The 26875-nt window shown below is 42.2% G+C and overlaps 1 protein-coding gene across 1 annotated transcript in view; it reads left to right on the forward strand.

Moving 5' to 3' along the window:
• CFAP54 (cilia and flagella associated protein 54) overlaps positions 1-26875 on the forward strand; it is a 2285874-nt gene that overhangs the window by 653960 nt on the left and 1605039 nt on the right. Inside the window, exons 22-23 of the mRNA XM_086918163.1 lie at positions 6638-6727; positions 19463-19648. Of these exons, the coding sequence (XP_086774289.1) occupies positions 6638-6727; positions 19463-19648 (276 nt within the window). The remainder of the gene's footprint in view (positions 1-6637; positions 6728-19462; positions 19649-26875) is intronic.

The following is a 26875-nucleotide window of genomic DNA, read 5'->3' on the forward strand; positions in this document are numbered from 1 at the left end:
CATTTCCAGTTAGGTCCCAAATTTCTGGTTTTACTGGCTTTTTGAGTTCTTCTGGCAAATCATTTTTGTCAAAGACAGGAAATAATAATTTCCTTTCTTCTTCCACCATCAGCATTGTTAATTTGTAAAGACCATCTACTTCTGATGTTTGTAACTCGATGCCCTCTGGTGAGCAATATATCTTGCAATTCATCTTGCACAATATATCACGACCCAACAGATTTACTGGACTACTGTCACAAACCAGAAAATTGTGTTTATCTTTGTAATTTCCAATCTCGACTTTTACAGGTTCAGTTAGACTTGTCTTAATTTGTTGATTTGCTACACCTACAACTTGGATTGACTCACCAGAGAGAGGGAGGTTTTCTATTTCTGTTGATCTAACAGTAGAATGGGTAGCACCTGTGTCCACAAGAAAAGTGATATCTACATCATTCACTTTACCATTAACAAATGGACCAGACTGATCTACCTCAAGAGTGGGTCCAAGCACACACTCTTCTTCCTCTCTCAGGCACCGTCATGAGTAATCTTCTGATGAATCACTCTCTTCCTTATTTTTCAACCAAAACTGCTGAGAAGCATTTGACATATTCATTTTCGATCCATTATTTACCTGATTATTTCCCCAGAAACCTGTTTCTGGTGTAAACCTTTGAGCATTTACACAATTTGGAAATGGTGCTTGTGGAATCTGGCTCTGCTGATTTGGCTCTGTTGAAACAGACTCTGCTGATTCGCTACCTGTCGCTGCTGACTTAACTCGTTTAATTGCTGCTGTAGCTGTTGCTGTTGCTGCTGATTTAACTCACTCTGCATCTGTGAATTTAATGAGGTATTTTTAAAATTTTTGGGCGGGTTTTTACACTCGCGCTTCCAGTGTCCAATTTCACTGCAATTAAAACATGGGAGCTTCTGTTTTAGCTCTTCAACATTTACATTAAATTTAGGTTTATTATTGAAATTATTCTTAAATTTGCCTTGATTCTGTTGCACATTTTTATTTTCAAAAGCCATTTGTTGTTGCTCAGCTACCTTCACTTGTGCCCACATTGCTTTCTCTTTAAGATTTTTCTGCTTCGCATCTATCTCATCACTGCAATATTTTGCCTTTCTCAGGATCATCTCAGTCATCAACCGAAAGTGATTGCCAGCACACAATTCCATTTTTAATCATCTCACCAATTTCAGGTCTCAGGCCGTAGACAAATCTGTAAATAAAGTGGCTCATGTCCTTTTCACTTAATTTTTCATAGCCACTGTACTGTTTAAATACTAACAGCAACCTTTCATAAAAAGAATGTACTGATTCTTTTGGCTCTTGATTTGTTCGGTCAATTTTAACCCAATCTACTTCTTTCGGGGGAATTTTCCCTTTCAGCCAATAAATTCCTTTATTATACATATCCATAACATCTTTGGATGGGGCACCTGTAATTGTGTCTCGAGCAGGTTCTTCTTTTGGCCAACTCACAGAAATTTTGCATTCTGTCCAAAGATCTGATGGGACAACAATGTCAAAAAATCCATCTAGATCAATCCACAGAACTTTTGACACCTTAAATCTGTCTACCTGTCGATACCATTCAACAGGCTTTTCTCTCAGCCGAGGGAAAGCGTTGGTAAACAACACAATATCCTGTCTGGACCATGGGACATGCACATATCCTCCACCTGCTATTTCCCTCATTGGAAACTCTGAAACAGTTTCACTTCTGGCTATTTTGTCTTGTTCTTTATTCTTTGACCATTTCATTCTCCATTTTCCTAATTCACCTAATCTTTTGAGAAAAGCTATCAATTCTTTAATATGGGTCATTCTTCCAGCAGTATTGAGATTATCAATATCCTTTTCAGAAAAATCCACTTTATAATGTTTCTGCAAATGTTTCTGTTTGCTCAGATCAATTTCTAATTCAGCAGCCATTTCTTCCAGTTGCTCATATCTGTTTTTCGTTTTCTACTGAATACTCTTACAAATAAAAAAAGTTAATCATCCTGATACAATCTTAAATTGTCAGTACCAATTGTGCCAATTATTAATTCCTCCAAATCAGCTTTTTAAATTCAAGAGCTTCTGGATACAATACATTTTGTGTTAAATCTATTCTATTTAAGCCTCTTTCTGATGGACCTGGATCTGATTCTGCAACAGATGGTGTCTGAGAACCTGTTAGACTTCGATTTAAAGTTAAATTTGGCATCATAGATTTTTCTCTGTGAATTTCTGGAAGTTCCGAATAAAATGTTTCTGCCACTTTTTGAATTTCTGCATTCAATGGAATTGTCAAAGCAGAATGTCTATTTTCTCCCTGATCAAAAACTGGTACAACAGGACCAATTGTTACTGGTACTGTCACTGCTTCCATGCTTTTTGTTAATTGCTGAATTAAATCTTCCTTTGCTTTATTATAACTTGAAATTTCTGGCATATCAGCAAGAGTTCTTTCCTGATAACTTTGAAAAATATTTCTCTGTTCTGAAAATCTTTTTTCTCTGGGTGTACTAGAATTATTTATTGACCCTACTCTTTCAGGTAATTTTAAGAATCTAGGCGAACCTTCATTAGCTTCCCTAGGAGGAGGTGCACTTGGAGAAGTTCCTGTAGAAACTCTCGGGGTGGATTGAGAATCTATTTGATAAGGTGGCGGTTTGCGTTTAGTAGAATAAATGTCCTCTAAAATGGCATCATCTAATTCCTCATCAAGTCTACTTTTCTGTTGAACTTCCTTTTGACCTGGATCTTTAGTGATCATTATTCTCACCGGGTACAGACCATCATACATGTCTGCTTTTCTCCAGCGTCTCACTTTGTCCTCATGTGTTTCTCTATTTAGAATCTGTTTTGAATTTCTAGGTGCTGAACATTTGCTTTCACGTTCAAGTTCCATCATCTCAACCTCCCATTCAACTAAAGCCTCAAATTGTGTAGGTCTAGGCTTCGGCACAAGATCCATCATTTTTTCTCTCAGGTTCCTTAAAACCTTCATATTAAATGACCCATCCTCCGGCCATGCTAATACACCATCCTTTTGTGTATAATGCATCCAATTTTCAAACCAAATTACAGTATGATAGCCATATTCGCCTTCCATATAGGCTGCGGGTGTTTTGTACTTATGAAGTAATTTACCACCACGCGTTTTAATTTTCTTGTCAGGTTTAAATAAATTTTTCATTTTCATTTTCTGAAACCATGAAGGCTTCGTTTTCTCTTTATCATACCAATAACTCATGTTTTAAATCAAAATTACTTATTCCGAAACGACCAAAATATTTTCTCAGTGTTCCGCTACTTCAACCAATCCGTGCGCGAAAGACACCAACAAGCCAATCAGGTCAAGCTACGTCACTACCTTGCTCAACCAATAGTAATGCAGTATTCAGAACTGACCAATCTGGTATCAGCTCGTCACTGTCACGTGAACCAATCAGTGCGCTTGCTGTGACGTATGTTAACCAATCACAACGCGGACCGAAATGACGTTCACTGCCGCTGCAGCTTCACTGTGTGTTACACCGTAAACTCACCCCTCCTTCACAAAAACTTTTCACAGCGCCATTTTAAACAATATTTTTCCAATGAATTACAATTAGTAACAAGAAATAAACCAACCACTTGTCTGTTTCGCTAAATAAAGTGATAGTTTTACAAACATTCAGAATTCTTTTCGCATAAAATAGACCACGCTATTTCTATACGATCATTCTCGCATTCAAACGGAAAACCCTGATCATACACACACGAAATCTTGGCAGGACTTGAACCAACCACAGAAATAGTCAAGCGTTAATAAGAATAGACAACGCTATCTTATCCTTCACTCAAGCTTGGATAAATCCTATTACTCTTTTCACAAAAAGTTTTAAAACGGGCTCACCAGGTCCCTATGCTTAATGCTACAATTTCATAGACAATCCTCACTATTACATTTAACCAGTCACAACTAAGGTCCCTAAACTTGTGTTGTACGTCCACAACACTTAGCGATATATTCTATACCACAATTTTGAAACAGAACAAATGCACTGTGTAACTCTTCTAGTCACACTACTCTTTGCCAGCAAACAACCAGGAATTTTTCACACTGCAGGAAAAATCCTTTTGACTACATACAACGACTGAACAAACTTAACAACATGTTTTAGACATGTATCCTATGTCATTAGCATGTAACATGTCAGTTACCATAGCAACCGAACTCTACTACCAGAGATTTGATCCAGCGTCACAATAGAAAATCTGTCTCTCTATAAGCACCAATCACTACCTAATACTCACCATACTAATTAAAACCAAGGCCCAAAACAACTGAGACAGAAAAGTGTGCAGCAGCTGAATCATATGGCCTAATTAATCACACTATCTAAACAAACTATGTACATTATATACAACTGCAGTATAACATTCTATTCATAGACTCAAGTAAACAATTAATTAGACCATGTGGGTCAATGGATTTAGCTATTGGTAACGACTAAATAATCAAGACCAGCTTGACGTTTTAAGTCTTTTATTTTTAAAGTTTCAGAGTTTCAATTTCAAATCTTTATTAGCTCATTTATTATTTTCAAACATTTTTATTAAATCAGTATTATCCATTAGTTTATTGGCACAAAAGGTCTGGCACTTCAAAATTGCACAAAATTAATGAATTAAAATAAACATAAACCTTAATTCCCTATGTTAAGCTTTCTGACCTGAAAAAGTAAAACATTTAAAATGCATTTAGAATTCTTACGTGTCCAAGGTAAATCGGACAGCACTTCGCCCTCAGGAACAGTCAGCCCCGCTCCCCTCAATGGGCTAAGTTTTTATACATTTTCTAACTCACTAATCTAGCTAAACGATATATTTTAATAGTTTCCAGCACCCTGATTGGTTGCTGCCTGTCAGACCACCAAGAGGCCACCGCTTCCAAATATCAAAACGTCACTCGTCATTGTCCATTGACATGAAGCGACACCGGCTTCCGAAGGATTGATACAGTATCCAAAGTCAGTTCTCTGTTTCCTCCATAGCTCGGTCAAACCATCCCTTGTCACTTCCTTGGCCTCAGAAAAATATCATTCAGAGCACATTACTCACAATTGTCTTTGTTTAGGCTTCAGTTTATTTCAGAGAATAATTTTCGTGGAAAAGCTTCAACATGGCTGTGCTTGGCTCTGCTCACAGTTGGGGTAACCATCATTTTCCAAAACTTGGCCTCAAGCCTTTCTCTCGGGCTAGTATTCAAACAAACACAAAAGAATTATCAATACAAGAAAAGAAAGTCGTTCTGTTACCCAACCTCTATTACTAATGTTATCCCATTAGTACAAGTCACCTAGCAGAAGCACAAAAAAGCAGCACATTTATAATCTACCTTTCTTCATAAAATCCAGCATGTTTTTTTCATAAATCTGAAATGATAAAAAGAAATACAGACACAACATAGATAACAACATAACGAAGACAATAGCACATATAAATTAAGCACATGCCATCAATAAATCTGCTGCATTAATGTTGACAAAGACAATAGAACAAACAAAACAACATTAGTTATGTATTATTAAACGTACTTGCATATGCAACAAGAGCACATTTATCATTAAACCCACGTGTAATGCAATGATGAACTTTTAATCTAGATTAATTTAGTACAACAAACATGCAAAAACACATTAATATATTAGTTCATGTTACAAGGGATTAACTTCACGAGCCAGAATAAAATTATTTCTGAAACTCGCTCCATCAGGTCGAAGAAGAATCCGAAACCGAATCGGTCAGAAGAGTTTCCAAACGACATGGTAATCGGCCCCTAAGTCAGAAGGTAAAACTTCCAACTGGGACTAATCTGGTCTCTTTTTCCTACCCATGCTCTATCACGGTTAACTTTAAACCTTATCATTGTACCGGTCAAGTATAACCAGATGACTGTGGTTGGTGCTAAATGCTTTTTGGGGCTATTTTTATTTAAAAATATTAAGTTCATGTTTCTGGTTTTCTTCATTACATTTTAGAGCTTTTAGTCACTTTTTGTTAAAATGTACTCTATTTAAAAATATATATACTCAAGCTTTGAGAATTGGAGTGGATTGTTATTTTGTTTTCGGCCTTTTAACTGTTTTGGTACTTTTAAATGCTTTACACATTTTCTTAGGTTAAGCCTGTCTGCTCTGTGCCATAGTTAGCAGGGGCTGAGGTTAGGTTTAAATTTCTGAAAACTTTATTGGACCTAACTAGAATAGTGATAGTATTACTTGTGGGTGGTTACCATCCACTCCAACTAGTAATCCACTTATTCACAACCTCGCACAACAAGCCATTGCATGAAGAAACCTTGCAGTAAGTGTTGAATGACAGAAACAACCTTGTTTATTTTTCTCATTCATTATTTGTGGAATACATTGTATGATGGGATCATCACATACGTTATCATGAAAACTGAAGGGTTCCCTTCTGTGAACAATTGTTTCCTGCTTTCTTTTGGGACTGTTTCATTAAAGTTGGATTGTTGGATTGTTATATGTGTTGGTAGTTTGTTCCATCAGTTACTTTTACTATTAAATTAGGTTGATAATCACCTTTAAATATAAAATGTGTAAAAATCTAAAGTAATTGTTCTTATTGTTTCCATTTTTAAAGGTGTCCTGGTACTGTTTATTTGGCCGACAAGTAACAGGTGAAGCAAAAGCAAGGCTGAATGATAATCACCTTCCATGTACTGGGGAAGAGGTAAGCCACGAATGAAAACTTTGATGTTTTTGTTTTATTTGGAGAACATTAGGCCGATTGTGCGAACATATTCTGAGGTTAAAAACACAGGTTCTTTCCGACTCCTAAAATAGATTTCCAAATTGTTACAGATTGACAGTTTAGAAGGTTTATTTTGTAGGCGTCACTCCCAAGCTGCAAATTGGTATCATATGAAACATATTGCAAACGGAATATCAGACGCAAAACATTGAAAAATTACTATCACTAAAGTTGGGGCATCAACCAATTCGCAAAGGGAAGGAGTCCCCGCTTTCACCCCTTCCCCATTGTGAATGGTACTAAAAATATCAGGGGAGTAGGCAGTGGTCTACAGGACCACTACCAGCTCTCACTGAACCTTAAAAAAACGCAATTAAAAAAAAAAAGCATCCCCTTTTCCTTTAAGGAAATAGGGCTGATATAAACAGTTTATTTATTTAAAGTCAGTCACAGACCTGGTAGTCTGCTGACACGTGCAGGCCACCAACCCTGTAATTTTGAAAGATTTGATTGACTCACAATTTATAACTTACCTAAAGAATGTTAGGTAGGTTGGACTGTGACCCACTCCGATTCAGAATTTTGTGAACTTACCTATTAGTACATAGACCAGTTCTCAAAATCCCATAGTGATTTCAACAAGACTGGTTGCAATTTACAACCACTTTTGAGACCAGTGCCTTCATGCATCTGGCCCCTTATTTTCTCAAATAACAGTTTTTTGGTAGCACCTTCACAAGTAAAGTGATGCTAACACCTACAAAAAAGTATTACAATTTGAGCAAAAAACAATTACAGGATACAAAACTCAGTTCAGCAAGTAATAATTTTAGACTAATGTTTGTGCCAAAAAGGAAACTTATAAGAGTTGAATTAAATGTGATTGCAAACAAAGGCCTGTGTTGGACGTACAATATTGAGAGAATGGTTTATTTCTACATCTTTGTCTTCATTTATCTATTTCACTATCAGGCAGATGCATCGAGCTAGGATTTTGCGAGCCCTTAATTTCGATTATTAAGGAATCGCAATTAAGGACTCACAAAAGCCTATGCATGTAGGAATTGTTGTAAAAATAGATTCCTACACATTCCTTATTTGCGAGTCGCAAATTGCGATTCGCAAATAAGGAACGGCTTCCCATTCATTCCTGAATGGGAAATTGCATGCGCAATTTGCGAATACCAATAGGTCCTCGCAAATTGCGCATGCAATTTCAAAGGTGCAAGGGTGCCAAAAGGACACCCTGTTGCACCCCTGAAATTGATCTGTGCACAAATGTTGCACACACACATGTCCCAAGGATGTGTGTGTAACCTACAACTTTGAAGAATGCACTTTAGTGCATTTTTCAAAGTTTTTGCCAATTACCATGTAGTTCAACTTCATGGTAATTTGTGACCCTTAGTAGCGAAATCGCTACTTCAAAGTGGTTCTTGCATTGCATTTAAGGAATCGCAAAATGCAATTCCTTAAATGCAATCGCAATTTGAGAACTCGCAGTTAATTGTGAATTCTCAAATTGCGGGGGCCTTGATCCTTGATTCATCTCAAAAGCTAATTTTGCGATCGCAAACGTCCAATTTTTGCGAATCGCACCGTTTGCGATCGCAAAAAGCTTTGATGCATGTGCCACTATCTCTTTTTCTATCTCAAAGTTTTTTCCACTTTATTTGCCCCTTTTTTCCATTCAACCATATTATCTTTTGCATACTCATTCTTCTAACCTTTTAGCTTTCTTCTCTATCTCTTTGTCCTTGTAACCTCATTTTCTTTCTACCTCTTTATCTCAGCATATGACAATCTCTTGCTTTCTTCACTGTTTATACCTAACTTTCTCTATTTTGTTTCTCTCTCTAATTGTTTCTACTACTTTGTTTCTCTTTCTCCACATATTTCTCTTTGTACCCCTTTCTTTGTTGTGTCACTGTATCCCTTTCTCCTAGCCTTTTTACTACCTGTGCCACATTCTAGATGTTCCTCCCTCTTTCACTCGACCTCGTAAATCTCCATCCCCTATTTTTCTCGCTAACTCTCTCATCTTCAAATCTACCTTTTCTCTGCAACTTCACTTTCTGCCATTTATTTTTTTGCTTTCTAGACCTCATTGTTTCTCTGTGCCTCTTCCTATGGATACCTCTATCTCCCAATAGATTATAGATTGTCTCATACCATTTGTCCCTTTATCTCATTGCTGCAACATTTTCTATCCATTTCTCAATCTTTACCCACTCTGCCACTACTGACCGAGATCAGCCATATGCAGATCAGTCTTGGTCCTGTTCCATAGGAGCAGGTAAACCCAAGCCACTAAGCAGGGTCCCCTCTGAACGAGGAAATTATCACCCCAGACTCATTTAATCCTTTTAATCCTATTAGGCCTCATCAATGAGGTATAGCTGGAGTCCTGCGCATTCTGATTATGGAGCCCACATCTAGGCATACCTGTTGTGCGTAGGGTGTCACTCTGAGCAAAACACAAGGGATGGACTTTTCTTGTGAAAATAAGGTCAGTATTAATTTACATAAGACGGTCCAAATGTCTACACTCACATTTACCTGGTTAATACATTAGGACTACCCAATAATCCCCCAAGGAGACTGGGTAAAGAATTAAAGTAATAAAGCGTTCACTAAGTAGATTATAATAATATATTTATACAATATAGAACATAATTTAATACAATATATACAATGAATGATTTTGAAGGGTCATGAAAGTACAATCGGCACCTAACATTCACAGGATAATTAATCACAATTTACTGAATAGTGATCATTGGTAACTGATAAATCCACCCAACCAATGCTTGTCTCTTAAACCAGAATCCATGTCCATTCAAAATATGGTTGTGTAAATACTGGAATTTTCATATATATGTGTGTTCATCGTATGTATTGTATTGAATCATCTATATTGTGTAAATATACCTTTGATAATCTACATAGACCCTTCTTATACTGATTCATTTGCTAGAATTATTTCAAGATTGTTAGTGGTTGGATTCATTTGATACCTACCACATAGATTGATTTATAAAGTTTAAAACATTCAATGTCAATTACTCCTTCAGGAGATCCTTGTTTCATTAATCCAAATTTACCTAATGCCTCCTATATATTCTTTCTTGCCATTTCTTGCTTGCTGCTTGAATGGAGCTTGCTCAACCACCTGGATGCTGCACATATTTCTCTGCTGTGCTGGGCCATAATGTTAGAGGGTGTGGTCATGACGAGCTCAGCTCGTCATGAGCACAGAAGCACTGTGCCTCATGACAAGCTGAGCTTGTCATGAGCATCGAAGGGGTTATACAAGTAAGGGACGAATTACGATGTTGGGTGATCATCTTGAGGATCGTCTCGTCAAGGGACCAACTGACACCCGGTCAGCAGTCCCGACCGACTAATTAGGATGAGAACTAACACTGTTCGGTCGCACTCCTATACTTTATACTTTACAATGGCATCGTAATTTGGCCCTAAGAATCATTTTCAAAATAATTATCTCACCAATTCAGTTTTTTTCTAAAAGTGCCTTTAATCATTGAATACTATTCGTTGGTAATTACTTTGGTAGAGACTGTTTTTTCTAGTACATTTTGTTTTCCCTTACCAATTCACTATAGTGGGTAATCCCTTCCTGCCTCTTGTCTTCTTCTTTTTCATCTCAAACTCACATTACAGAGCATATCAACAGCTGGTGTCAGGTGTTCATTGGATTTCAGCTCTTTCTGTTTAGTCAGTAGTTTGCTGACTCTGGGTGACTGGTGCATTCCTGTCTCCTGCTTTTTCTGTGCAAACCCAAGTTTGAGTTTACAGTCTTTGTTTTTTTTATTTCCGGCTTGAACAGTCCTGTGTAGGATGGTTGCAGACAAAATCAATAGGCCCTTTTTCATCAAAATAGACCAGGATGCTGTTATCCAGAGCAGCCCATAAACCCTTGTGGCCACATTCTAATCCATTGTTTTTCAACCACTATGCCACTCCAAACAGAAACGAGCTGTATGCAAGTCAGCATTGGTCCTGCTCCAGTAGGAACAGTCCAGCCCAAACTGCTAGCCAGGTCCCTTCTGAATGGAAAAACAAGCAACCCCAATCTGGTTTCAGCCTACTTATCCCTCATCTGTGAGGTATATCATGAAACCTGTGGCAAAGTGAGAACAGGGAGCAAGTCTGTGCATACCTGTTTCCCTTAAGCAGTTGTCCAGAACAAAATGTAATGGATGGACTGCTCCCAGGAAGAACATGGTTAATCTTGATTTGCAGAAGGCAGGCCTCTGTCTAGAATGTTATGTTATGTTATGTTATGTTATGTTATGTTATGTTATGTTAAAGTGATTTGTATAGCGCGCGGCTGCCCCAGCCAAGGGGCGTCGCGGCGCTGCGAGCAGACAGATTGCAGAGAGTTAGAGGCACAGAGAAGTGAAAGAAATTATTGAAAGAGATGGGTTTTGACGGCCTTTCTGAAGGCTAAAAGGTCCTGTATGCCACGGATAGCTTCGGGAAGACTATTCCATAGCTTGGCAGCTAAAAAGCTAAAGGAACGGCCGCCTACTCTGGCCAGTCTGGTGCAGGGAATGATCGCAAGATGTTGTCCTTCTGAGCGGAGCGACCTCCTAGGAATGTACTCTGACAGGAGGGGGCACAGCATTGGGGGAGAGGCGGTTTTAAGGATTTTAAAGGCTAGACACAGTGCCTTAAACTGGATTCTTTTGCCCACCGGGAGCCAATGCAATTTTTTCAAGACTCCGGATGCCGAGGAATGACGAGGGAGACCTACCAGAGCCCTGGCTGCCGCATTCTGGACTCTTTGCAGTCTGGTGGTTTCGGCAAGGTTTGCCCCCAGTAAGAGAGAGCTGGCATAGTCCAGTCTCGAAAGGATGGTCGCCTGAACAATTAGCTGGCGAGTGCGACAGTCAAAAAACTTCAGAATAGGTCTGATGTTACGTAAAATGCCGAAGCAAGTGGCAGCCACTTTTTTTGTGTGGTGAGTGAACTTTAGTGCAGAGTCCACCCAGACTCCCAGGTTTTTGACGCATTCCTTTGGCTTGGTAGGTTGGCCTAAGACATCAGGCCACCATTTGTCTCCCCAGGACGAGGTGTTTTTCCCCAGGAGCAGTATTTCAGTTTTCCCGGCGTTCAGTTGGAGGAAATTCGCCGTCATCCAGTTGGTGATGTCAGTAAGTGTCTGTTTGAAGCGATGAGCCTCCAGACCACTGTTGTCATTAAGAGCCACCACCAACTGGGTATCATCCGCATAGGATACCAATGCTAGTCCGTTCCTTCTAGCCACCTCTGCCAGAGGGCGGACATAGACATTGAACAGGGTAGGGCTCAAGGAAGAGCCCTGCGGCACTCCTTGTCCGATGTTATGCTCCTTAGAGATGTAAGGGGGGGTGGAGACTCTGAAAGACCTGTTGGAAAGGAAGTCTCTAAACCATCCTAAGGTCATCCCTGTAATTCCAATTTCCTCCAGTCTCGTCAGAAGGACCTCGTGTGACACCGTATCGAAGGCAGCACTGAGGTCCAACAGGACCAGTGCTGCCGTTCCGCCGGTGTCAAGAATGGTACGGAGGTCCTCTGTAACACTGAGCAAGGCTGTCTCGGTGCTGTGACCAGCTCTAAACCTGTGTTGGGAGTCATCCAGAATGTTGTTGGTAAGAAGGAAGTTGGTCAGAATGTTGTTGACATGTGCCTCGATGATTTTGGCAGGCCAGGGAAGCAGGGAGATGGGCCTGAAATTTTCAGGAAGTGTAGGGTCTAAGGTGGGTTTTTTTAAGATGGGGGAAACCCAGGCCTGCTTCCATTTGGAAGGAATTCTGGCGGTAGCAAGAGACAAGTTGATGATGTCTCGAATATGTTCTGTGATAAGTTCGTGAGCTTCACAGAAAGTATCCGGTTTTAGGGGATCCGCCAGGGAGCCAGATTTGATTTTCCTGCCGATTTTTTGAAAACTCTCTCGCTCAAGCGTGGGAAGAGAGGAGAGAGAGGGCCTGGTAGGGTCAAGAATGTCCGGTGTCTGCGGGCCTTTTGGGAAGGTGTCGTAGATTTTCTTAATCTTATTGGTGAAAAAATTAGCCATGTTATCGCAGAGGTCAGAGGAAGTAATGGTAGTGATGACCGTTTTTTTCGCAGTAAGGTCTTTCAAGATTTTAAAAACAGATTTCGAGGTGTTGGAGCTATTGCTGATTTTATTGGCATAGTATGCCGCTCTTGTTCTGCAAATCTCACGGTGATAAGTTTTTTGAAGTAGAACATAATTCTGTTTAAGGTTGGCATCGTAATTTTTCCTTCAGCCCCTCTCCGCCTTTTTGCATTCCTTTTTCAAAGTTGCTAATTCCGAGTTATACCAGGGACTAGCCGTGTGGGTACGGGCCTTGGTCCATCTGGCAGGGATCAGGGTATCAAGTGCCTGAGTGATCCAGAGGCAAAACTGGTCATACCCTGCGTCCAGGTCTTCTCATGGGGCCAGGAGGTTGTGTAAGTCTTCAAGGCGAAGTTTTCTCCATGGCCGTTTTTGAACTAACGGAGTAGGCACCACTGCGGGGCTCAAGTTGCAGGAGATGGACAGTATTACAAGATGGTGGTCTGTCCAAGTCATGGGAATAGGCGGGCCTGCGGAACCACTCGTAATGTTAGAAAAGATGGGATCAAGAAGGTGTCCCGCTCTATGGGTGGGACCAATTATGAGTTGATTGAGTTGGAAGGCCGCGAGATACGCAAGAAAAGTGGCTATTTTGGGCTCGGTGTCTCTGTCAAGATGTAAGTTGAGATCACCTATGAACGTAAAGTTAGCCGTTTTGGTAATGTTAGTGCCCAGATACTGTAGGAGTGAGTTAATGAAAGGGGCGTCTGCGCCAGGGGGTCTATAGATCAGAAGGCCAGTAGCGCAGAACTGTGGGTTGGCTTTGATAGAAAAGCGAGCGCTTTCACTGCCCTTAATGTCCACTTTGATTAATTGGCAGTCAAGATGGGATTTGATTATGAGCACTAACCCTCCCCCTCTCGTGCTCCTGTTCACAGTGTGTATGGTATATCCCGTAGGAGTAGCTAGGTTGCAAACCGAGTCCATATCGTCAAGGAGCCACGTCTCGGTCATGAACAGGGCATCAAGAGAGTGATCTGTTAAGAGGTCATGGATTTCTAGATGATGTTTCTGCATAGATCTAACATTTAGGTGACCTAGCCTGAGAGCCTGGACCTGGGGCGGTTTGGGTTTAGTTTTGGTAGTGGAGCAGAGTTGGGAGGGGTGTATTAGGGGATGTGATATATGGGCTGGGTTGCGTCTAGCACAAGAACAGGTGGAGTGCTGAAGACCCAGCAACTCTGCTTTAGAGTAGCACATCTTACCGCCTTAAATGTGGCAGGAAGGAGCAGAATGCCTGGCGCCTGCCGCTGCCTTAGCGCGGACGGGCGCAGACGGGCAGCTCTTTGGCGGGTCTTCGGCGGGGCTGGCACAATCGGCAACAAACGCTGGGTTGGAATGGTACCAGAGCGATTGAAAGTGGTCTAAACTATTTGCAAGCATTCCTCTCATCACCTTTTGTGTATTCAGTTCGAGGGGGCATCTGTTGATTTTGCCGTTTTCCTGGTTCCTTCCCCTACAGGGTTTGCAGCTATCAGCCTCACCATAACCTCGCCCAAACGCCTCAACAATGAGAGAGGATGTTGAATGCAGGCAAACTATTGTCAACTTAGTTTACCTTCTACTCCCCTATTTCCACTGTTTATACGAAAGAATTACTGGTTTCCAGCTTTTCATTTGACTCCAATCCTATAAACTCAGCATTGATACATGAGTGGAGCCTGAAGCCAGAAGACTTGAGTCCACAGGTGAATGGAGCTAGCGAAAGGGAGCACTCTGAGGCTGTTAAGAGGTGTAGCTTCTGATTATTATTTTCACAATGAGCAGTTTGAGACTGTACAGAGGTGATGACCCTGTTGATGAACATCGCAAGGAGCACTCTGTAACTGCATGGAAGTGCAGGCCTGGATCATGATCCCTCTGCCTTCCAGTACCAATGTGAGATAGTAAACACCCTAGAGCACTGGTTCTTAATCTGTGTTCTGAGACCTCTGGGGGTCCATGACACGTATTTCGGGGTACGCTACTGCTTAGAAAATTTAATTATTTTAACAGATTAATTAAGTGTATATAAATAAAGAAGCAAAATGTAAAAGTGAAAATATTTAGCATTCTATAAATGTGAGGGAATTTCAGATTGTGGGATAAAAATGTAATTTATAGGTGCGTCAAACAGAATACAGTATGTGAAATGGGGGACCTCAATTGGATTTAGAAAAGCTCCACCCTTCCCATTAAAACTAAATGTTTTTTTTCTAGTGTGTGAGTAATATAAAATATTTAATCATATATGCTTTTTTTCTTATCTTTGTATATTTTTTTGTGGTTCAAATAATCGAAATTATTTAGGCTGAGGTCCACGGATTCCAATAATATTTATGCGGGGGACCCCCGATTGAAATGCTGATTTAGTGGGGGATAAGGTTTAATTAATAATTAAGTGGGGGTCCACAGAAGTCAAAAGGTGAAAAACCACTACTCTGGAGCACTCACCAAGGTTTGGAACATGCATACGAATGACAGGGCAGCAGTATGTCTCTTCCCTATCTCCTGTTGTTTTGTATGGCCTTGCTTTCTTTTCCACTGCATCCACTTGTTTTCAGCAGAGTAGCGCACTCATGTGTTGGCACTCTAGCTGCAGCTTGTGGTACCTAGCAGTCTGCTCATCTCAGATTCATCGCAGTATCCACAATTTCTGGAGACTCTGCTCTGGTGGATGGCTCCCTCTCATTTCTTTATAACAGCTGAATGTCCCAGACATTTTTACAATAGCCAATAGTGACTATTTATTACGGAAGTGAAGTGGGATGCTCATAGTCAAAGGCTTATTCTGGTGCATTTTGTTCCAATAATAGCAAGCCAGTGTTGCACCAAGAAAAATAGATGCCACTGACCTGATCGCAGACACCCACAGGAGCGAAGATGTTCCTTCTATCTCCCAAGGAAAATAACTTGCATGTAAATAGAAAACAATACACACAGTAACACAGAAATGTAGCTAGAGATTGTGGCGCCTGGTGCTATCCCTCAGATTGCCGCCCCTTGGGGGGGAGGTGGGGGGAATAGGACGGTGAGCACTTGAAAGATGTCCGAGAGACACGTAGTATTGCTGCTAATAGTTTCCTCGATCATGCACATACATGACACGGTCGAAGGCTACACAGTTGAATACACTGGTGACTGGCTGAATACATCCTATGGGACAGAATCCTCCTTGCTATGAGACAGGCAGTGTATCAAATTACCTAGGATTCTCCGTGCTGGTGGGCCATTAACACCGGGGACGGCAACCAGGCTTCCGCCGCGTCAGCCTGACGTGGGCGCTCCTTGGAGTATTGGAAAGAAAGTGTAGGCACTTTATAAAATTAGGTGAAAGTGACAACAGAAACTAACAAGCTCCAATAAACTCAATTGTTTTAATGTTTAGATCTAGAAATATTTTTATGTGTTGCAACAACTATGTTTTGTTTGGTATTCAGACCTACCCAGCCGGTTTCTCTTATTTCAGAAATGTTGAGAGAGAGAGAGAGAGAGAGAGAGAGAGAGAGAGAGAGAGAGAGAGAGAGAACATAAGAGCTTATGGAGAACGAAGTCCCTTAAAGATTTCACTTTTTGACATTTTCCCAAAAATTGCTGAATCAGCATTTTTGTAAAAATTCTGTTTCATTAAAAAATCCCTAAAAAGTAAACAAACAAATGGGCCCACCCTCCTTGTATCTACACTGCTGCTGAGTCAATCAAAGGAGCGCTAGCAGCGGGCAAGAGAGTTGTGACCTCTGATTCACCTCCTTCTGTCCTGTTTTACTTCTGGCCCCCATTTCTCTGCCATCACTTGTCACCTGTGTCCCAACTCCTTCTGTATCCTGTGTCTCCTGTTGTTTCCTTTCCTCTGATGTCTCTTGTGAAGTTTGAAGCCCCCCACTGCTGTCCTGTGTCACCTCTGTTACCCTTCCTCTGCTGCCTGGTGTCTTCCATGGCCCATCACCCAGCACAGCTCTTTGCCTCCTGTGCCCACTTCCCTGTGCCCAATGCCTCCTCACCTCCTGCCCCTTCTCGCCACTAAATTGTGTCTCTAACACCACCTACCCACGTAGTTGTGTGTTTCTAGTGCCCACTTATAATGACTCCAGTGCCCCACCACCCACCATTGCCCTGTATTTCCTGTGCCCATGTCTCTAGTCCTCTCCTCCCCCCACTGCTTCATCCAGCTCTGGCCCCGTGAAGCTCAGAGCCACAGCTGGAAAACGAGATGCCCGATGCCAGAGAGATTGCAACCTTTAAACTGAATTCTGCCCTCTCCCTGGCAACTAACTGCCCTCCTATTGCAAGGTGTGGTGGTCCTGGAGACTATGCCAGGACATACACAGACCAAGCTGTATTTTTGTGACAGACACATTTTTTTAGCCTGTTGCAAAAATATTGCAAATTTCGGGGTTTGTGGCCGCTACAAATTTGCAAAGTCAGACTTAAACATCCTGTGTGGTCTGTGTGGTACACATCAAGGAATGGAGCCTGTCTCACACTTTAACGACTGTGCCACAATGACGGGACTTTATTCTGCAGGAGACCGATTGAGCCAGATATCTCATATCAGTGCGCATGTAAATTTGATGGGCCAAATGGCCATTGATTTTATCCACCAAGAAAGTTTGAAGATAGTGCTTCAGGAAATTGCACACCAGAGAAGGGCTTCCTTTGGGCAAAACACATCAGGCAGAGTACATTGGCGAGTGTGCACATCCTAGAGTGCAGTCCATCCTGACACAAAGAAGGGGCTTCAATCTAATCTTGGGGTTTGCTGTTGGAATGTGCAAAATCAGCATCCGGCAGTTGTTTTCGATGTCTTGTGGCTAACCTCTAAAAGACTGCTATGTTCTGATCGCGAAGGCTGGCAAAAAATATCCATTACAGTGCCGTCATTTGTTGCGCTCGCGCGCGCCGCAACTGATTGACGGCCCTGGTGGACTTGGCGGCTGACCCGGCACTGAAGCCCTGTTGCGGCCGCGGCCGCCTTAATAATTTATTTGGGACACTGTGTTTGTTCGAATCTTTCCCCCAAATAAATTATTAAGGCCGCCGCCGCCGCAACGAACCTCCAGTGCCGCACGGCCACCTCAAAAATGACTTTCCCCCCCCTAGCTAAGCGGCTGTGAAGGACTGAGCTGCAGCACGATTTAATCTGCCAAACTCTGTCAAGCAGTCGGACTGCTTTCTCCATGATTTTAAAGAACAAGGCAGAAAGTTGGTGAGAGCCATCCCCATTATACAGTATCTGAGATGAGGGGATACAAATCATGAAGAACCCAGCAACGGTGGCGCCAGTACCACCACGCCTTGATAGAGAAATACAAGGCCACTGATGATTCCTTAGCTTGCCTGATCAGTCATGCCAAGCCTGGCTCTATCATCTTGCAAGCAGCAGAAAGAGGCTCCAAGAACCCTCCCACGCCAATCTCAGCAGCACTAGACAAAGAGGGTAGACGTCTGGACAATATAGGGAAAAAATTATCCGTCATGTCTGCCCTTCACGTGCGAGCTGTCAATTCATTCAGCTATTTAAAGGGTTCCTTGTTCTCAGAAGGACATGGAATTCTACTCCTGTTATTCCCTCATTCGAAAGAATCAGTAGAGTGGAGATTCACCCGGGACCTCAGGAAGCTGAAGAAATTTCTGCTCAAACAATCTTTTCATACGATTACTCTGTCCAACATTCTCCACCTTCTAAACAGCAGACTACATGTCCTCCCTAGATTTACAAGATGCATATATATTTATCTTTGTTTAAACCATTAAAGTTGCTTATGATAGAACCTTTATTTTTAAAATGATTTTTAGTTGTTTGTGCTTTTTCTTTTTTGGGGAAAAACAAAACACGCAACAAATGTAACTTCAACAATGAGAAAAAAACGGTATTAAAATATGTTGGCATTTCTAGTGAAGACGCAGTTGAATCGTCTATTCTCTTACATCGAGTTTAGCAATCCCCTGTTTCAAAGCAAGGATCAATCTGTTCCGGCTCCTCTGGCAGGACATCTCATTGCAACGTCTCTCCAGGAGTCATGGCACATTGCATTTGTGAAGATGATGTAATCACCTGTGCAGCATCCCATCTCCTTTTTGCTGCATTGAACATGTCAAGCATTAAGGTGCTGGTGCATTGAGGATGTTCTGAAGCTATGTTTCACTTTGGCTTCTTGTGGATGTCATGTATTTTGAAGATGCATTTTTTCACCTGGTTGAATGGTGTGCATGTCACAGGCCCTTCCATGTAATCCTTAACTTGCACACCAATGCAATACTCGAGACCTCACCCTTTATGGAACACATACAGTTGCAAGTGTTGTTTACCATCTTACAGATGAGATTACATATCACATTCCTCTTACCATTACAGTCACTCACTCATAGAACAACAGTTTATATGACAGTTTTAAAAATTTGAAAATAAGGTTAATCAAATATTTGCATACTATACCGCCCGTAATCTCAACTGAAGCAGCCTGTCATGATTCTTATTGCATACGAACAAGAACTGAGATACATAACAGATGTTTCATTACCTACTTAGTGTTCAAGACCGTACTTATTCTGATATGTTTCATACAACTCAAATTCCATTTTACTAACAGATTCCAGCAACCGAAGATAACCTTTTAGAAGTGAAAGGCTTGAAAGCGAATGAAAAATATGTGTTCGCAGTTGCTGCATATTCGGCGGATGGAAATCTTATTGGCGATTCTGTTGGGAAGTCAACAAAACCAATTCTTGCATATCCCCCTCTGTCAACACTTGTTAGCTTGGCTTACTTGGTTCAGGTAAAGACATTTTTAAAATTTAAGTAAATTATTAATTCCCTATAGTTTGCCATCAATGCCATTTATAAGTTGCGGAAACAGTATGCATTGTAAGTGTTGTATGTTTTGTATTTCTTCAATACAAATGTGAACTGCATTATATAATTTCTAATAATGTAAAAAATATTTACCAACGTAAATTATTACTATGATTTTTTTAAATCAAAATGTATTTAGATTGTTATTTAGCATGAATGGGCGAGCATACATAGATTGTTCCTAGTGAAGCTACATAAATGATAGTCACAAGGATGAATAAAGTCTTGGATTATCTCCAAAGGCCATATAGTCAAGAACCACTGTAAATACCCTTTGAGTGACATCAATTAACAATAACGTAAATGAGTCAATTCAATAAATAACCTTCCTATTTGGATGGGAAACTACTTGTTTTTTTCATCCTTGTAGCTACATCTGCAATATAAAGACAAATTGTAATGGCACAAGGAGAAATGCATTTTTTAGTCCTCTCTTCATTGACTCGGGTAAAAGACTGTCCTAAATTTCACCTGCACCCAGGTATCCAATTCAATTATTTCTTTAATGAATTCAAATAATATTGTTCTCCACTGAGCATGTTTAGCCTGCTATTTCTGTGCACTGGATCATATGCTACAGAATAGTTTAAAAAATATGTATAGATTTGAAGTAGCTTCCTATCCATTGCACATCATTTGGTTTACTTCAACACTACCATTGCAGTTCAATAACTCTTCCATAAGCAAGTGCAATGAAATAGTGTCAATTATTAATCTTGGCCCAGATAAAAAGCTGCTCCAGGTGCATTTTGGAAAATGGTTTGCCTTGAGAATTGTGCAGAGATACCAATCAGTAATTGTTAGGATCTTTTATACAACTATTTCCTGACTGGTTGTAGTAACCTGTCTTTCAAAAGCAAAGCAATGTTTCCATTTAAATAGATAGATCAAAACACATAGGGCAACTGCCCAGTCATCTTGCCGAGCTTTAGAACCTTAAGCTTTTTTTAATTAGAGGTAGGCGCATAAAAAGTTTTAGCATCTAGGACTAAGTGTTCTTCTGTTAATATTATTAACTCTTTAATCTCAGCAGCCTCAGAGACTACCCTCAGATAGACAGACAGTACTGATTTTTAAATTTATTTTAGTAATGGGTTTTATCCAAACAGACCGAACAGTAATAGCAAACTAGATACTTTATTAGCTGTCTATCGAGTTGTAGTTTACAGTTTTTAACCTTTGTGGAAACCTGTGGATGAACTATGCTATCTGTTGAATTATCGACACAATCTATCATTTTAATTCTATTTGGCACTAATGCACTTTGACAGACTTCAGTGTATAAATAAAGTATTTTTGAATCTGAATCTTGTTCCAGCAGTGCAGTGTCAAATGAGATTTAAATTGAGAATCGAATTATAAGCCTTGGAGACAAGCTTGATGTGCTTTATCTACTATGAAAAACCAGATTGACGTTCCCAAGCCCAGTTTCTATTTCCAGAGCTTGGACGTACTAAAACCAGAACTTCCTTGTGTCATTGTCTACTATGTATAATTACACACACTTTCTTTCAAATTGCTAATTTCATTGATCCACGGCAGGTACAGAAACCTGTTGTATTATTTAGAATTGCAAGCAAAAATATTGTGTATACCTTTCAATAGTCAGGAGCCTTTTGGAGGACAGGTTGATGAGGATCTCCCGACAATAAAACACAGAAACAACCTGGGGCCTTTTTTAGACTCTCGTAGATGATCTGTCACTTTACTTCATGGGGCAGAGGCCATGGCCTCGACCCTTCTGGAAAAGGTCTGCCCAACCTATTTAGATCTCCTTAGTGAGTCTCTGTTCTATGAAAGGGGCTGCTGAAATTCCAAACTCTAAATTTATCTTTAATTTCCTTACAAGTATACAGTCATGTAGGAAACAACTCTATAACACAAGGGGTAATGGTTTATATTAACATTTCACTTTAACATTTTCATTATTAACAATCCTACAGGGAGTATTGCTCCTCACAAATTAAGCAGCTACACCATCATCTAAAACCTTCTGGAAAACCTCAGAAGATCCATCCAAAAGAAGAGAGGTGCCTCTTACTTTAGAAGATGCAATGAGGCGAGTTAACTCTGTCAATGCATTCAGTCTTTCACAAATGATACATGTTGATGGAGTAATCAATCATTATTGATGAGCATGGTAATAAATTACAAGATGACGGGTGTTGCAGACATACCTATCTGGATACCCAGGGGCCCTCTCAATTCTCTCCAAAAAAAAAAGGAAAATCCCTCCAGAATCTGCACAACTAACAGCGGATGTCCTCCGAAGAGCCATTTAGGGTGTGATTCAAAAATTACCAAATGCTGGAAGGTGAAAAGGATTTAATTTGTGAGTTCTCCTTGTGAAGATAAAATCAGGCAAATAGAGACCAATTCTAAACATTAGGAACCTGAACAATTACTTATGAGAGTAAAGTTTCAATGTAGCCCCAATTCAGCTTGACTCCAGACGCTGAATATTCGGAATTGTCTGACAACCATAGATCTTTAAGATGAAGGTACCTATTTCCATATTTCCATGCACCCAAAGCATAGGAGGGATCTACAATTTATGGTCAAGAATCAGCATTACCAATGTGTGGTACTCCAATCTGACTTAAAATCACACATTTTCTCAAAGTGCACTGTCTTAGTTCTTGCTCATTGTTAATGTTTAGGGAACCACATATATCATTCTCTAATGATTCGCTCACCTTCTTATTAAAGAACTACAGCAGCCTCATAAAAAAAACTTGAGTTTTGGAAGAACTGGGTCTTATCATGAACATCATCCCTTACACCAATACATCCAATGTATTCTTTTTCTTTTTTTATTAATCTTTTTATTAACATTGCTCATGTGCACATTCATCATACAGCTGTGATCAAAAGGCATGAAGGATATCAACATTACATGGTACAAATGCAAGCAAGCTTGACAGTACAAGGGCTGGATGACACTTAATCCCCTTGCCCCTCCCCACGCCGCTCGGACTCAGTACCTCCACCAAGGCCCCCATACCTTCTTCCACTTCTTTATGCATCCCCTGGACTTATATATTGTTTCCTCAGCCCTCTGACACCAGTCCAGGTCTCGCAGCCATTGGTCCCATTGCGGGGGTGCATGCGTCCCCCAGCAACTGGCGATGTCGCGTTTCGCCACGCCGGCTGCCATGGCTAGCCAAATCTCATTATTTCTGGACCAGTCCGTTGGCCCTTTAATCATAAGTAAGAGCCACCCAGGCTCCACCGGGACCGGCGACCACACTACTTTTGCCATTGTGCGTGCCACTTTAGTCCAGAAGGGTACTATGTTCGGGCATTCCCAGAGATTATGGTAGAATGCCCCCTCTTACTGACAACCCCTCACACACAGAGGGGACAGGGTTTTGCCCCCTGAGAACAGGTGCGTATGCGGGTAATACATCTGATGCAAAATCTTTAATTGAACAAGGCGGAACCTAGTCCAAATTGCCCCTTCACGGGGACTCTTCAGGGCCTCCTGCCAATCCTCTTTCTCTAACTCTCCAATATCTCTCTCCCATCTCTCCCGAAGAGACACCAGCGGGTCAGGCATGTTGTTTATGAGCTGTTGGTAGATGGTGGACGTGGGCTTTTCGGGAATGGGATCGAGGAGGAACCTGTCTTCCATGGGAGAGTATTCTGGGATCGAGGTGCCCAAGTGTATATGAGAGCGCAGAGCATGTACGAGGCGTAGGTAGTGATCGTGTTGGGAGTCGGGTAGCTGGAATTCTCGTTGGAGGTAGTCAAAGGATCTATGGGCACTCCCTTGCCATACATCATCCAGGTATTCGATCCCAATTAACTTGCATCCCTTAAAGCCTGCTAGCCTCCTCACCTCCGCTAGCTGGTCTCCAAGCCATAGAGGGGTCCTGCCTGTCAAGGTGCCTGTCCACCCCAGGAATTTATTGGCCTCCCGCCAGCATTGGAGCACGATCCCCGTGTGTGAGAAAAGCTCCCCGCTCAGCCTTCGCAAGTAAAGAAACGGCTCGTAGTTCCCACCCGACATCACATATCTATCAATTTGGTATACTGGCTCCGAGCCCGGCGCGTAGACCCAATCGTTGATCACTTGCAGCTGGGAGGCCCAGTAGTATAACTGGACGTCCGGGAGGGCCAGCCCCTGTCGTATACCCCTCGTACGGGCTTATGCATCGCTATCCTCGGGTTCCCGCCCTCCCATAGTAGTGTTCGCACGGCTTGAGGTATCCGCCTAAACACCCCTCCCAGAACCGGGTATGGCGTATTTTGTAGGATGTATAGGAGACGCGGTTATGCTAACATCTTAAATAGCGTGGCCCGTCCCATCAGAGTGAAAGGCAAGGACCGCCAGTGGGTTACATCCGACGCCAGCCGTGCCAGGTGAGGCTCTACATTTTGGGTGAAGAACTCCGCCCTGTCCCTGGTGACATACACCACCAGGTATTTGAACCCGTCAACCACTATCGAGGCCGAGCAACTCCTCTGGATCCTTGGGGGGGACCCGAGAGGGGATAGATGAGGGATTTGGCCCAGTGATCTTACAGCCAGAGTAGCTGCCAAATAATTCAAAGAGGTGGAGCGCCTGCGCTATTGAGTAGTAAGGTCTGGCCATGTAGAGGACAATGTCGTCGGCGTATAACGATATACGCTCCTCCCACTCGTCATTAAGTGCCAGTCCCCAAAAAGACCTGTCCCTCCGAATCCAATGCACCAAAGGCTCAAGGGCCAGGGCAAAGAGGAGAGGGGATAGGGGGCACCCCTGTCTGGTACCCCTGCGCAGGGAAATTGCACGGGACATCACCCCATTCAATCTCACCCTTGCTACCGGCTGTTCATACAACAGGCGTACCCAGCTGCAGAAAACCGGACCGAAACCCAGCCTCTGAAGGAACTGGAATAAGTATGGTCACTCAATGCTATCAAAGGCCATTGAGGTGTCCAGCGCCATCAATGCCATTTGGGTGCTGCCCACATCCTCAGTCATGTAAAGGACCCCGTATAACTGTCTTAAATTATGCTGAGTATCTGAACTGGGGGGGCAGAGTGGGCTAAAGAACAGTGATGGATTAAAACCCAGATCTTTTGACTAGGTGTGAGTGTTTGATTGGTTCAGATGCTCCGTCAATAACCACCCCCTTTTGTACCGCTTTTGGCCGCCATAAGTGTGGCAGGGTATGCTCAGACGTGAGTCCCTTGCTCACTTTGCCACTGGATTCAAGCAAGCCCGGCTGAAGACGGCTGGAATGCCTGAAACCGGTCCTCGGAAGCTTGTTTCCGGTCCAGGGAAGGCATGGCTTGGCAGTTCGGGCTGGACTGTTCCCATGAGGCACAGGGTCAGACTGATTTGCATATAGCCATGTCTGAACTGGGGTGGCAAAGTGGGCTAAAGAACGGTGATGGATTAAACCCAGATCTTTTGACTGGGTGTGAGTGTTTGATTGGTTCAGATGCTCCATCCATTACCACCCCCTTTTGTACCGCGGAGTGTTCCTACGAGGCATGAAACCCGATTGGTCAACGTGGATCAGGTCAGGGAGAACCGCAAGCAATCTCGTCGCCAAGGCTTTGGCCAAGAACTTGGCCTCCTCATTGAGCAGCGAAATAGGTCGGTATGACGAACACTGGTCAGCCAGCTTCCCAACCTTATGAATGACGACGATAGTTGCTTCTTGCTGATCCGGCGGGAGCATCCCCACATTTTGAGCCTCAAGGAACATTCGCTGCAGGGGGTCGATGACCACACTGGCTTGCCTCTTGTATATTTCCCCTGGGAGCCCATTGGGACCCTGCGCTTTTCCAGCCTGAAGGGAGTTAAGGGCCTCGCCTAGTTCCTCCCCCGTGAGATCAGCTTCCAGACGGTCAGTCTGCTCCTGAGCCAGTGTGGGCAACTCAAAGTCCCGAAGGAACTCCTCGCAGTCCTGCTCTGTCCTGGTGCACACCGGCATATTGACTGTCTCGTAGTATGTCGCAAAAGCCTCCGCTATGCCAACACCCGTAGACACCAGGGACCCCTACTTGTCCCTCACCCTAGCCACCCAGGATCTCTCCCTATCCCGGCATTTGAGCCACGCCAGTAATTTCATGCACTTGTCACCCGCGTCGTATATCCGGTGCTGGGTGGCTAGGGAGTAGGCTCGGGCCTCACCCTCCGCCAGTGACCGAAGCTCCTTTTGCTTGAGTGCAAGCCTATAGCAATGCTCCGGCGAGGGAGTTCCGCTGGTCCGTCGCTTCAGCATCTCAACTTCCCTCTCCAACTGCCGAATCTGTAGCGAGTCTTCCTTTTTTTGGGCTCCAATTAGCGCTTGGGCCTTACCTCTCAGGACTGTTTTGTAAGCTTCTCACAAGGTTAGGTGGGAGTCGACCGAGCCCTGGTTCTCCTCGAAGTATAGCTGGGAGCCCTCTCGTAGTTTGTCAGTTATAGAGTCGTCTCTGAGGCGCCAAGGATCGATCTTAGTGAAGACTGCCCTGACAGTTTCCGCCCCCTTGAGGTCTACACATACCGGAGAGTGATCAGATATTCCCCGGGCCATAATACAAGGTGCCGCAAAGTCCCCCATTTGATCTTCCCTTCTGAAAATGTGGTCCAACTGTAGAAGGTCCCATGTCTAGCGGAGTAGAACTTGTACTGCCTCTGGGAGGGGTAGTGCATGCGCCATTGGTCGCTGAGACCCATTGCTGTAACAAAGGCCTGTAGGCCCATTTCCCCCCTGTCATCCAATGTATTCTTGTTGGCTCAGATCACAACAACATAGGGCTTCATGGCACCTTCATTTTTAAAATTTAGCAATATGAAAAATTCACAGTGAACAAAGGAAAATTAAAAGCATGACGTGAATATTTGATCAGTTATGAAATGCATGCCATCAGTGAGGTAGGGAAGAGATCAGAAGGATAGAAGAAGCATGGTAGTTATGGATTACATGACATTGTTGTCCTCAATGTACGTCAGTAGGATGAGGAGTAAAAAAAGGTATGGAACAAGGCTGTACCAAGGAAATGGCATGTGTGTGGTCATTAGTATCTACCCCTTTGTCATTACTTATAGATGTTTTGAGGAATAGTCTTGGTCATATTTCCCCTAAATCTGTTTGAAGCAACAATGTTTATTCATATGATACTGTCTTTCCTAATGGAGTTCTAAAATGTACAGCTGGTTAGTTTTATG

Source organism: Lissotriton vulgaris, chromosome 1_1 (assembly GCF_964263255.1).
Source record: "Lissotriton vulgaris chromosome 1_1, aLisVul1.2, whole genome shotgun sequence".
Lineage (NCBI taxonomy): Eukaryota > Metazoa > Chordata > Amphibia > Caudata > Salamandridae > Lissotriton > Lissotriton vulgaris.